Source organism: Propithecus coquereli, unplaced genomic scaffold, assembly GCF_000956105.1.
Source record: "Propithecus coquereli isolate 6110/MARCELLA unplaced genomic scaffold, Pcoq_1.0 Scaffold19, whole genome shotgun sequence".
In the NCBI taxonomy this organism is placed as follows: domain Eukaryota; kingdom Metazoa; phylum Chordata; class Mammalia; order Primates; family Indriidae; genus Propithecus; species Propithecus coquereli.
In genome coordinates this window covers 5,430,809-5,442,186 of record NW_012143856.1, presented here as the reverse complement: position 1 = coordinate 5,442,186, position 11,378 = coordinate 5,430,809, and the positions used below count along the sequence as shown (strand labels likewise).

Below are 11,378 nucleotides of genomic sequence, written 5' to 3'. Positions count from 1 at the left end.
AGATAACAATTCCCACTGTTTTGAAAAAATGTATTTTAAAATGGAGTTAAAGTAATACTGAGTGACAAAAAGCAAGTCCCAGGAGACAGTACAATACCATCTTTGGAAGGCTTAAAAGTAGCATAACTGAAATATATATTGTGTTAGAAGTACATAAATTTGTGATAAAATAATTTTTAAAAACATGGGCAAGATTCAAGATAACTGTAACTCCTAAATGGTCAACATGAGGATGAATAGGGGAACAGCACACATGGTAGTTACAAGTTATTGGGACACACACACACACACACACACACACACACACACCAGACTTCATCACAAATATTACTTAATTTTTAAGTGCAAGAAAGCGAGGAGGTTTAGATTATTTATGAACAAATTGGTGATGAAAGTGTAGGAATTCCTCTCTTAGCTGGGGAAACATATTGTTCTAAAAATTGGGATAACTGTGTTCTTTGACTTCTGCTTTTCACTGTAATGTTCCCTTTATGGCAAATATTTAGTGGTATTTTTCTGAGATTTCTAATCACTAAACAATATGCACAACTATCTTTTCTAATAATATATTTTGTATACTTTGTTTTACTATTCAACTTACTTTTTAAATGGTGATATCAGATTTAGACTAGTGGTTTTATTTAATGAGAATAAAGGAAATCTCAGATTATTCTGTTTATATTCATAGCTGATGTTTTATGGTCATACTTTTAGCCAATTAATGCATTATTCCTAGCAGAATATTTTTAGAATGTTTTTGATTCCAGAAACTAGGTGCAAGTAGACTCTGTTTTCCATTAAATCATGTAGAAAAAGATCCCTTTTCCCCAGTAAATCAATAGTGTGGACAGCAAGGGCAACTTTAATTATCATATCTGAGAGTTCGGGAGAAAGAACAATCTCATATCAATATTACACTGCAATTTCAATAAAATAAGAAGGATCTCTCATCATTCTGGGCAAGCTGGAATCAAGGAGAGAATGAGATAAGATTCAGGTTCAAATTCTTTTAGTTTTATAAAACATTATAAAACCATTCTTCAACCCTTATGGAAATGGGACATTCAGCAGGGCTTGCAAAGGCTTGCCAGAATGTATTCTGGAATAAATCTTTTTTTTTTTCCTTGCTGGATACTGGAGGGACTAGTTCTCGCAAGACTGATAGGCAAACTGTTCAGTAAAGTTGCAACAGGACAACCCTTCTCATTGCTAGTTGTATAAATATTTGCCTTTACATAAAAGAAAAAACTTCCCTTGGGGACTTATGAGATACTTTTGGGATGGAGAAGGGAAAAATAAAATCTATAAGTCAACTAATCTGAAACATAATTTCTAAGAGTCTGGTCTCAATTTAAACAGGTTACTTGAGGTTAAAATACAAGGCTCTAACCTTCTCAAAGAGCTTATTTAACTCTGCTAACTCAAAAATGTATATATTTTGAAGGAAAATACATACCTACAAAATTAAAAAGTCCTTCAAAAGATACCTTGAAATAAAATGAAATATTATGGAAAATAATTGAGGTAAGTGAAATTAACTTTGGGGACTTGATTGAATGAAATAAGCAATAATGTTTTTCATGCCCATCATATTTAGTCTTACTTCTAATTTCACAAGAAGAACAACTTTTACTGTACCTGACGTGGGGTTCTTTCTGATTTACTTCTACACCACTCCCAGTCTGAAAGGTCTGGTTTCTGATTCTCCTCATGAGATAGTCTTCTTTCTGGTCCTTCAAAAAAGGTGGTCTCTTCATAGTTAATATCACCTCCTGTTTTGTCAGAAAACACACCCTTTTCTTTGTCAGAATCCTGTTTAGTCTCTGTACTATCAGTATTCGTGCATTTGTTGATGCCTTTTTTTGTGGAGCTGTCCAAAGAGGGGGTGGTGCTGATTTCTACTTTTATGGCACTGAAGACATTACGGTTGTCTCTCTGAGAGTCTTTGGTAGCTTCGCACTCATAGTTCATCAGGTTGTGATAGGATACAGAATTTTCATCATCATCATAGTAATCTTCACGTGCTATTTTATAAATCCCATAACTTTGTTGGAATGACAGATTGAATTCAAAGCCTCTCCTCTTGGCTAAGTAAAAACAAAAACAAAATTCCATGGCTAGTAAGGTAGATAAAAACAACAGTTGGATATACATAGTGAATAAAAATAGGAAGTGCATTCAACCTGATTATTATACAATAAAAAACTATCTTCATTTATGTTGTGTCAATTATTCAAAGCAATTATGCCTCACAAACTCAAATCATCTTATCACCCTGGGTCTAATTTTTCTCACTTGCACAGCGAGGATCTTGAAATATGTACAATCCTTTCAATTTTTAAAAGCACTTTTACATAACAAAAATTTAACCATAAATTAGTAAACTCACAGATACATTGAGTTTTAGTTTTTTCATCCTATCAATTGTTCTGTATATTTCTTTATTTGGGGATAAAATATATTGTTTATAAATTTTATTTTGCTAGAAATTAATTATTAGGTAGCCTTTATATTATGTGAGTTATCCAGCTGATTATACCACCAACAGACATAACTGCTTTAATAATTTTGATGTATACCATTTCTGACACTTATGTCTATAAATGCATACAATAAAAAGTAGATCATGCTGAAAACCATCTTTTAAACTTTTTAAAATAACATGTACATTTCTGATACAAATCAATTTGGAATAAATCAGTAAAAAAGTGGATGGATTTATAATTTTGTGATGTGAAGCCCTTTACACAATGTCTATAAAGCTGATTAATTACAAGATGAGTTTAGCACAAATGCATAAAACTTTTTATGATTTAAATCAGGTGAAATATGATGGTATACTAAATATAGTACTATTAATATTAGTTGGTGCATATGTGCAAAATCTTAGTAGAATAACAAGCAAGAGTGTCACCGAAAGTGATACAAAATTTTATGTGTGAATGGCATTAAATGCTAGATCATTTTTACATATTTAAAATGAAGTTATAGCAAGGTGGTAGACAAGATACAATTTAATGTTTTCATTTTCATCTTTCAAATCATGGATTGTTTTGAAAAATTTTCTACTTTGGTAGAAAACAGAAAATTGTGTTTTATAGTCAGAAATTTAGCTGTCTTTGGTAGAAAATAATTTATGAAAAGCTATAAAGTTTCTATGGGAAAAATAGGTAAAATTTGATTCATTTTACCATATACCCTAGGGTTATTCATATACTGATTCTATTACTGAAATGTTCCCGGAACCTAAGATTTACAAACAAATTCTACTGACTGGAAAATAGAATTTGTCAGTATCATTCATTATTGTTTGAGCCAGAACACAAACAAGAAAAATTTCAATTCGAAGGAAATGGATAAGTAGAAACAGATACTCATATTTTATATTTGAGCATTCCATTTATATTTCTACCTACCTTTTCTACTAATATAGTCAAGTAAAATTAAATAAGCCTTTTTAACTTACTTTAGCAGTATGAAAAGAAAAGGAAAAAAAGGATGTTTTAAGTATTGGTGGGTTTCCCTTTTCTCCAAATAAAGATATAAAGTGACAAATTATCAATTCAGTACCATCAAGAAAACAAAAACTGTCATAACATTCCAATTTGTGATATAACACTTGATAAAATTGATATCTATAACTATATGCTTTATTAGTGGCATATTATAACTCTGAAATATATAAAGCAAAAATGAATAATGTTTTTGAAGGAGTGTGCAAAATGTTAATAAAGACTCTGCCTCCCTGTCATGAGATACAAGAGGAAGTCTGAGATAGGCCATAGAAGAAAGTAGAATTGTGATAGAGACCTTGATGTGATAGAGCAATCCAAGGCCAACTTATGCACACACATCATGTCACTTAACAACCCTATACAACAAAAAGCTTATTGGTCCTATTTTACAGCTGAGAAGACTGAGGTTGATAGAGGAAACCTACTGAAGATTATTTACTTGGTAAAAAGACTTGAATATGAGCTAACTTTTCAGAGTTGGAGTTTTTTGCCTATATGTGAAATTGACCCATGAAAGAAATATGTTAATGGAAGGCAAATGACCCAGATGTACTGTTTTTAATTCAGAGGAAGTACATTAATTATGAAGTGTAACCAATAAAAACATTTGTTAGTGACTTTCCTTAACACTAAAGGTAAATTCTCACTGAGGTAACTAACGATACCTGAGATACTTAACCTGAGAGAAACAGTTATAACAATATCACAGAATTGGTAATTTTTGACTAGAGGCTGGTTGTAAAGGGGTAAATGCCTATAAAAATACATTTTAATCACATTGTTAATAACCAAAATGAAGTTGAAGGAAATGTTAGAATCCTAGTCAAAATTGATCATCTTTAAGTTCCTTGAGGGTAAAGACTATGTCTTTTTTTTTCTTCTTTATTAACAAAAGGCAGAAAAACTCAAATGTTGATAGAGGCTAGTTAGGTAACATTAATAATGAATAAATATTAGGCATATATTATAGTAAATGGGAAAGCTCTTCCATATCTAAAGCAGGCTCCTGAGCTCTAGCCAATTGCTATAGGGGGATTGGGGGGTGTGTTGTCAACTATGCTGATTTTTCAGACAAGCGAAATTCATAGATTTTGATGTAAAATATCCTGATCGTAAAAATTTTGGCCCATAATTAAAATTAATTAAAAGTAACTATAAAAATTGGTTTAAAAAATATATCTTTGAGCCAAATTCAGTTCATGGGCCATGAGTTGGGATCTTCTGTTCCTTATTGCAGCACAGTACTAGACAGTTAGTAACCAATTCCCTAAAAAATATTTGTTGAGTGAGTGAGTGAATGAATGAACGAAGCAACCTGTCATGAGCATGCATGGAGTGATGTGAAGCGTTCATCAGGATAGCCTTAACTCAACGATGCTAGCTGAATGGAATATGATTTAAAAAAAATGATATCTTTAAAAAAACTGATATATTTATAGGTGGAAAGCCTTGAAGGTGTTAGAGTTTCTGACTCCTATTTTATGTCACTAAAAAAGATCCTAGTTGCATTGTTTTTAAAACTTTTTTTGGATCAGTGGAAGTGAGAGACCTTTCACTGACTAATAACTTGCAAGAAACTTAAACACCATCAGAATATTGTCCAGAATCTTTTGAAATCTACACCACACTTCTGAAAAATAAACATAATGTTGTATTTGTTCTGAAAAGCAAATGCTTCACTGTTCCAAACTCCTGGATAAAAAAATGAGTTATCTTTATTCTTTTGTTTTTAGTCACATCTTGCCAATTATAATTTTAGAAATAAGTAATTGCATCAACTCATAAAAATGAATAATTCTTCAGAGTGATGTGTCACTTACCAGATACTCTGGTTTTGTCAAAAAATAGAAGCTTAAAATCTGATTTTTATACAAAATATTTGATTAACTGTTTATTTAATTTAAAAAAGAAAACATCATGTCAGGCAAAGAAAATGAGTCTGAAAGCCATATCCTGTCCATATGTCTACCACCTGAGACCTTTGTGCTAAAGTCAGCCTTTTTTAAAAAACAAAAACACTTTTATTTTGAGACATTAGTAATACAGATTATTGTAGGAAACAGGAGACAATTATTGTTTCTGCAAATTACTTTCCAGTACTGACATTCATTTTCCAGTTGCACGTCTCTCAGTTCCCTTTCGGTGAACCTGAGAAGTAGAATTATATTTACATCTAGATAGGAGTTAGAAAAAAAAAAAATCTTTCCTTCATTACTTCTGGAATTCGCTGATAAAGAATGTGAGGAGAGGGAATCTGAGTTTGTCAAGGAAAAAAGTTTCGATGTAAAACTGGAGCCATACTCCCAAAGAATTAAAGTACTGTAGCTGATCAAGCACCTGGTCCACCTAAGGATGAGCCACCTTTGGGGTTTCAAAATTCTGTTTTTATGTTATCCAAGCAAGAGGAAAATTTATGGTGGCTTCTCAGACAGTGAAAACACATTCTTATTCTCAGAATTTCCCAATGGCACAGCCTGGATCAAAGAGGGAATGGAACCATTTGAACTGTGAAAATCTTAAAATTAAATTTCTCGTAATGTTTTACTTTTGAAGCCATGACTCTTTCTAAAAGCATCCACATTTCAAGTCTTTCTTTGGAATTTTGAAATTAAATCAAATAAAAGCAATAGTAATTTTAGAGAAAAAATATTATTTTAATCTTGAAAGGCATGTTTTTAATTTCAAAAATGTGATATTAATGTTATCATTGATTCTGCTAGCCTGCCGCAGTCTCTTCTATCTTGTGCAGAAGATAGAATATTTCATAGGTCATTCACAATAATAGGTCTGTTACTTGCTTTGTTTTCACTCTGATATGGATGCTTTACACTTCTTTAAAATGACCGCCTTAAACCACTTTACTGTGACTTTTCATTTTCACTGGCATGGACTCTTGCTTTTCTTACAATCTTCGACATTATAAGACAGGGTTGGTTCATTAATTTAGTGGAAAAATCTTAAGATCTGTTGGACTGTTAGAGCCTTCAGGCTTGTGAATGATTTCTTATATGTTATGTATTTGTAAGTGACCCATAAAGATTTATCACTAATTTTCTCTGTCACTGTTGCTCTGGATATTAATCTCCAGAGAACATTATTATTATAAGTTCTATGGTTATTTTAAATGCAGATAAATTTGGCTTCTATTAACAATAAAACTTTGTGACATTCTTAACAATAAAAAATTCTGATCATTTGAAAAATATCTAGACATTCTAAATTTTAAATGTCATCAATATATGGAAAATGGCCATTTCATGGCTAATATTTATAAAATAACTCTGTTGTTAAATTGATTGCAGAGAATCGATCTTTGGGAATATACTTAGATATTCTCCAGATTTTACAACCCTAAAATAGTGTGAGATGGATTGTTTTTATGTAACCTTTCTTCTGTTAAAGAATAGTATACTTGCTTATTCTGAGCAAAGGACAATTAATGGAACAGTTAATTCAGTATTCTTAAATTTATTAAATGGTAGAACATCCTATCTTTTGTCTGGACTGATAAAAAATATCCTTTTCCTTTCTGGCAGAGTCAAAACATACAGCTCATTCCTCAACTTTGCCTATTTTAGAATATGGGAACAATTACACTGTAAAGAGTTTTAAAATTGACCCTGCCTCCCACTTTCATTCTAGGTGTACTCTTTAGAACTCAGATTTTTTTTTTTTTAAATGTAAATAGTGTGGCTAGATTCATACATGAACATACAATGACAAACTCTGCCACTTTGTCTTTTCTTGAAACTGAGGGTTTGTTTGGTTTGGTTTGGTTTGGGGTGTGTGTGTGTATGTGTGCATATGTCCAACAGCAGAGGCCTACACTTAAAATTTGTTTTGAAACTGTCTTCAGTCTCTCTGATTACTTACTCAGAACTTTTCAAAACCTTGGAAGAATACAAACAGCAAAATAAGGAAAATGCTTTCCTTTACTGTTTCATTGAATAATAATGGGCAGCAACATAATGAGTTTTTAATTCTTTCCAGAAAGTTAATAATCTTTTCAGAAAGTTAATAATATTATTAACTTTCTGCAGGCTTCTCACAGCAATGCCCTTCTTATTTGTAGACTTGGGAGGGGAACTAATTTTCTGCTCTGGGTTAAAAGCTATGTGAATATAATATCTAAATACCTTTGCTGGCATGCTGTGTTGAATGACTTCTAGTTCTCTTTTTACCTAAAATAATTATTGAATACCACAAGTAGTACTTCACACGATAGTTTAAAACCTGCCTCATTTAATACCTGCTCTAACACTGTGCTATTGTTTCAGGTTATAACGTCTTCTCTATATTTACCATTTACGTTTGTCCTTGAACTCTTCATCCTCTACTCAGGCAACTTTCTCAATAGACCACTTTTCTGAATCTGACTGTATACATGCTGTGCCCCACCACCGCAGTGCCAGACTTACTTTTTTTCCCATCGGATGCCACTGCATATGCGTTCTGCCTGCAGTTGATGATGCAGCCACAGGGCAAGTGGGCCCAGCGTTTGGACAAGATAAACACTGGGGTTACAGCGGTGGCCAGCAGGGTGAGTAGAAAGCTGAGTGTCTCGAAGGGAAGGCTCTGAGATCTCACTACGTGCTGGACTACCATGTGGATCTGCAAAGGCGAGAGAACTTCAGACCTAACCCAGAATCACATTTTCCACTTCTCATGCCTTTCCCCCAAGCGCGCTGCCCCAGACCCTTACCCAGACCCCTTTCCTGACTGAGAGCCAGAAGCTCTGCTTCTGGGCTGGTGCCCTCATCTTTGGTGGTGGGCTCTTGGTGAGAGGTGAGAACACCTCACTGTGCCAGACCACACAAGATTTGGTGGGGCTTCTGGTTCTGGAGTGTTGGGTCTGTGTCCACTGCCAATTCAAGTCCCCACCAGCGAGGCACGGTCTGCGATGTGGGGGACGCTACCCGGGAAACAGGCAGGCATCCGGGAGTCCTGCATCTGGCACCCCAAATGCACTTTGTGAACTCCCTGGACCCTCACCTCCGCCCGTGTGCGCTTGTAATAGCAGGGCGCCACTTCGTCACCTCTCAATCCGCTCCTTCCTTAAGGCAGGAAAAAAAAGCCTGTTTTGTCCCCTCTCTTCTCTCTCTGTACGTCTGATGCTTCTCTCCTCTTCCTTTCCCTGCTGGGGATGGGGATGTCTTTACCAGGCAGGAATGGAACGGAGAGAAAGGGGTGACAGAAGGTTGGAGGAAAAACAAACCCTTCTTTTTACTCCCTCCTTCCATTTCTCAATACTCCGATTCTGCTGTGAGAAACTACACCCTTGGCCATCACGGAACTAGGAAAACTAAGTCGCCCGCTACCGAAAGCCCTCCCCTCCCCCTTCAATTTTGAAAGGAGAAGCACTTAGCGGCAAAGGCTTCTCGGCCAACTAACCCGACCGGTGAACTGCCTTCCTCCAAGTGAGTCTCTAAAACAGAGAGAGATACATCTGGCAGCCGACTTAACTGCGCGTCTCGTGGTGACTCCCCAAACCAGCGATGCCGGTTCCAACACGCACTCACACTGCCTGGCACACACACTCGCGCTTTGGGAGCAACTGCACTTTTACCATCATAGGCAGCCAAAGGATGACTTTTGTCAGCGCTAGGATCAAAGCGAAGCGCTTCTGCGCGACACTCATGGTGAAGCTCCTGCTGCCATAGAGAGTCCCCCGGCTCGCACGCCTGCAGGCTCCAGCTCCAGCGGCAGCAGGCACACCCGGTCCGAACACAGAATCGGAGCTCGGGGAACGTCCCCCAGAGCGCCGCAGGGCCGAGACTGGAGCGTCCTCTGGGGACAGGGAAAGCGCTCTTCCCCCAGTGGGAGGTGTCCCGGGAGTGGAAGCTCCACGGGAAATTTCCTGGTAGTTGGCGTGGAGTCTCAGTGGTTCCTCCGAACACAGCAACCGGTGAACGAGAGGAACGGAGAAGCCCGCGAGGAGTGCAAAGGCCGAAGCGTACACCGCGAAGAGGAACAGCACGTAGGAGCTGGAGCCGTCCGCCAGGCAGCCCCAGGGCGTGCGCACGAAGGCGCCCCAGCCACACAGCGGGAGCGCAGACATCAGCAGACTGGCTGCCCACACGGTCAGCACCACGCCGAGCACCTGGCCCGATCTTCTGGAGGCTGTCTGGCTCCCCACAGCTCTGTGCCGTGTGTAAAAGTTGTAGGAGACTAGGAGAGTCGCCTTCAAGTTGCTGGAGAGGCCCTGGCATAAGTACAGTAAGGCAGAGGTGTCACACAGAGACTGGAAGTAGCCAGGGATCTCTTTTGGCCACTGCAAAAACATGAAGATGGTCACCGACAGGACGCTCATGAGATCATCCACAGACCAGGAAGCCACAAGCATGGACACGACAGTTCTGTTCTGCATTCTCAGCAGGGAAACTAGTGAATAAATGCTGCCTGCCAGGGCTGCAAGAGTAATTAAACATGTCAGGCAAAAAAGATAGATATTCAGAGTTCCTGGTGGATGTAAAAGGTCCGTAGAATTATGATTTTCTTTCCACAGGCTAGAGTCATTTGTTGATAAGTTACGGAGTAAAAAAGACATTGTCCTTGGTCAATATTTAATTTTCCTTCTCAGTGAATCTGATAATTTTCTCAAAACAAAGCATGGCTGTTGCAAATCAGATTTCATTTCTCCAACCCAGTTCCCCTCTAGATTTTCCCCTGGTCAGTCCTGAAGGAAATGGTGAAGGATGTCGTCTTTGGATCTGACTCAACCCATATTTAAAAATTAGGTTCCATTTCAAGCATTAGTAAGAGAATTTTCAACACTCCAATTATTAAAAACAAACAAAAACTCCCTCCCATTATCAAGTTTCAGGCAAGAAAGCAAAAACTCTTCAGGTAGATTGAGAAGCAATGATGCCTGGATCCTTCTGGGTCCTTCTTATGGAGCAAAGCAGCTGGTAGCTTGAAATAATCAAACTCTATTCACTTAAGAGCAGGAAAATGATGCATTTGGTTCCAGAGGTGGATTCAAAGGCAGAGATATTATCAAGTAGGTTTCAGCTCTGAAGGCTGAGAGAGAGAGAGAGAGAGAGCGCGCGAGTGCTGAGCTCATGGGTGCCAGTCAGAGGGAGCCTGAACACAGGCTCCAATCTGAACCGTTGCGTTCTTCGATCAGCCTGCGATCCTCGGAGCTGCAGGAAGGAGGAGTCAGCTCCGAGTAGGAAAGAAGCAGGAAAAAACAGGGAGGGGAGTCGGTGTGTGAGCAAAATGATGTGTGTATGTCTTCTCAGCCTGCCTCATTCAAAGCAAGAAACAGTGTCCTTGCTAAGCTTCTCCTTTGATTTCGACATATAAAACTACCCAAATACTTGCTCAGGCTTAATGTAAACTACAAATATCACCTTTGAGAGGTCTAAGCTACTCCAATAACTAAGGGGCTGCTTTTATCCTTGTCTAGATTTCCCTGCCTCATAATTGATTGGAGGAAGAGTATTATCAATGCCATTAATAAGAATAGGATGTACTAGATTTCTTTTTTCAAAAAAATGTTTTACTTAAGGATGTCATTATGGTCCCCATTACGCCAAACAGGATTATGTAGAATCTTTGAGTAAAGTCACACTAACATTGCACATTTATTTATAACTATTTTCTGTCAATGTTATCAAGTAAACAGCCTGTCATTTGAATAAATGATATTTCTAATTGTTCATAAGGCCAGATGACATTGTATAGGGCCTAAAAGGAAAGTCACCCCACAAAAAAACATTTTGAACGAGAGTATTTGGGGAATTGGGTGCAATAGTTGCATCTCTGAGTTGCCAGTTTTGCAAGATGAGTAATTTAGCAAAGTAAAGGACAGCAGTACTTCTGGACTGGCATTTCCCGGGATGGTTTAGGGTAGCATTCCTC

The 11,378-nt window shown here is 37.3% G+C and overlaps 1 protein-coding gene across 1 annotated transcript in view; it reads right to left on the bottom strand.

Annotated features, from left to right (window-relative positions):
• Positions 1–10,162, bottom strand: part of GPR149 (G protein-coupled receptor 149) — a 62,006-nt gene extending 51,844 nt beyond the window's left edge. The window contains exons 1-3 of the mRNA XM_012642882.1: positions 9,082–10,162; positions 7,934–8,126; positions 1,639–2,087 (exon numbers count right to left, since the gene is read on the bottom strand). Coding sequence (XP_012498336.1) covers positions 1,639–2,087; positions 7,934–8,126; positions 9,082–10,062 — 1,623 coding nt within the window. The 5' untranslated portion in view covers positions 10,063–10,162. The remainder of the gene's footprint in view (positions 1–1,638; positions 2,088–7,933; positions 8,127–9,081) is intronic.
• Positions 10,163–11,378: the final 1,216 nt, after the last annotated feature.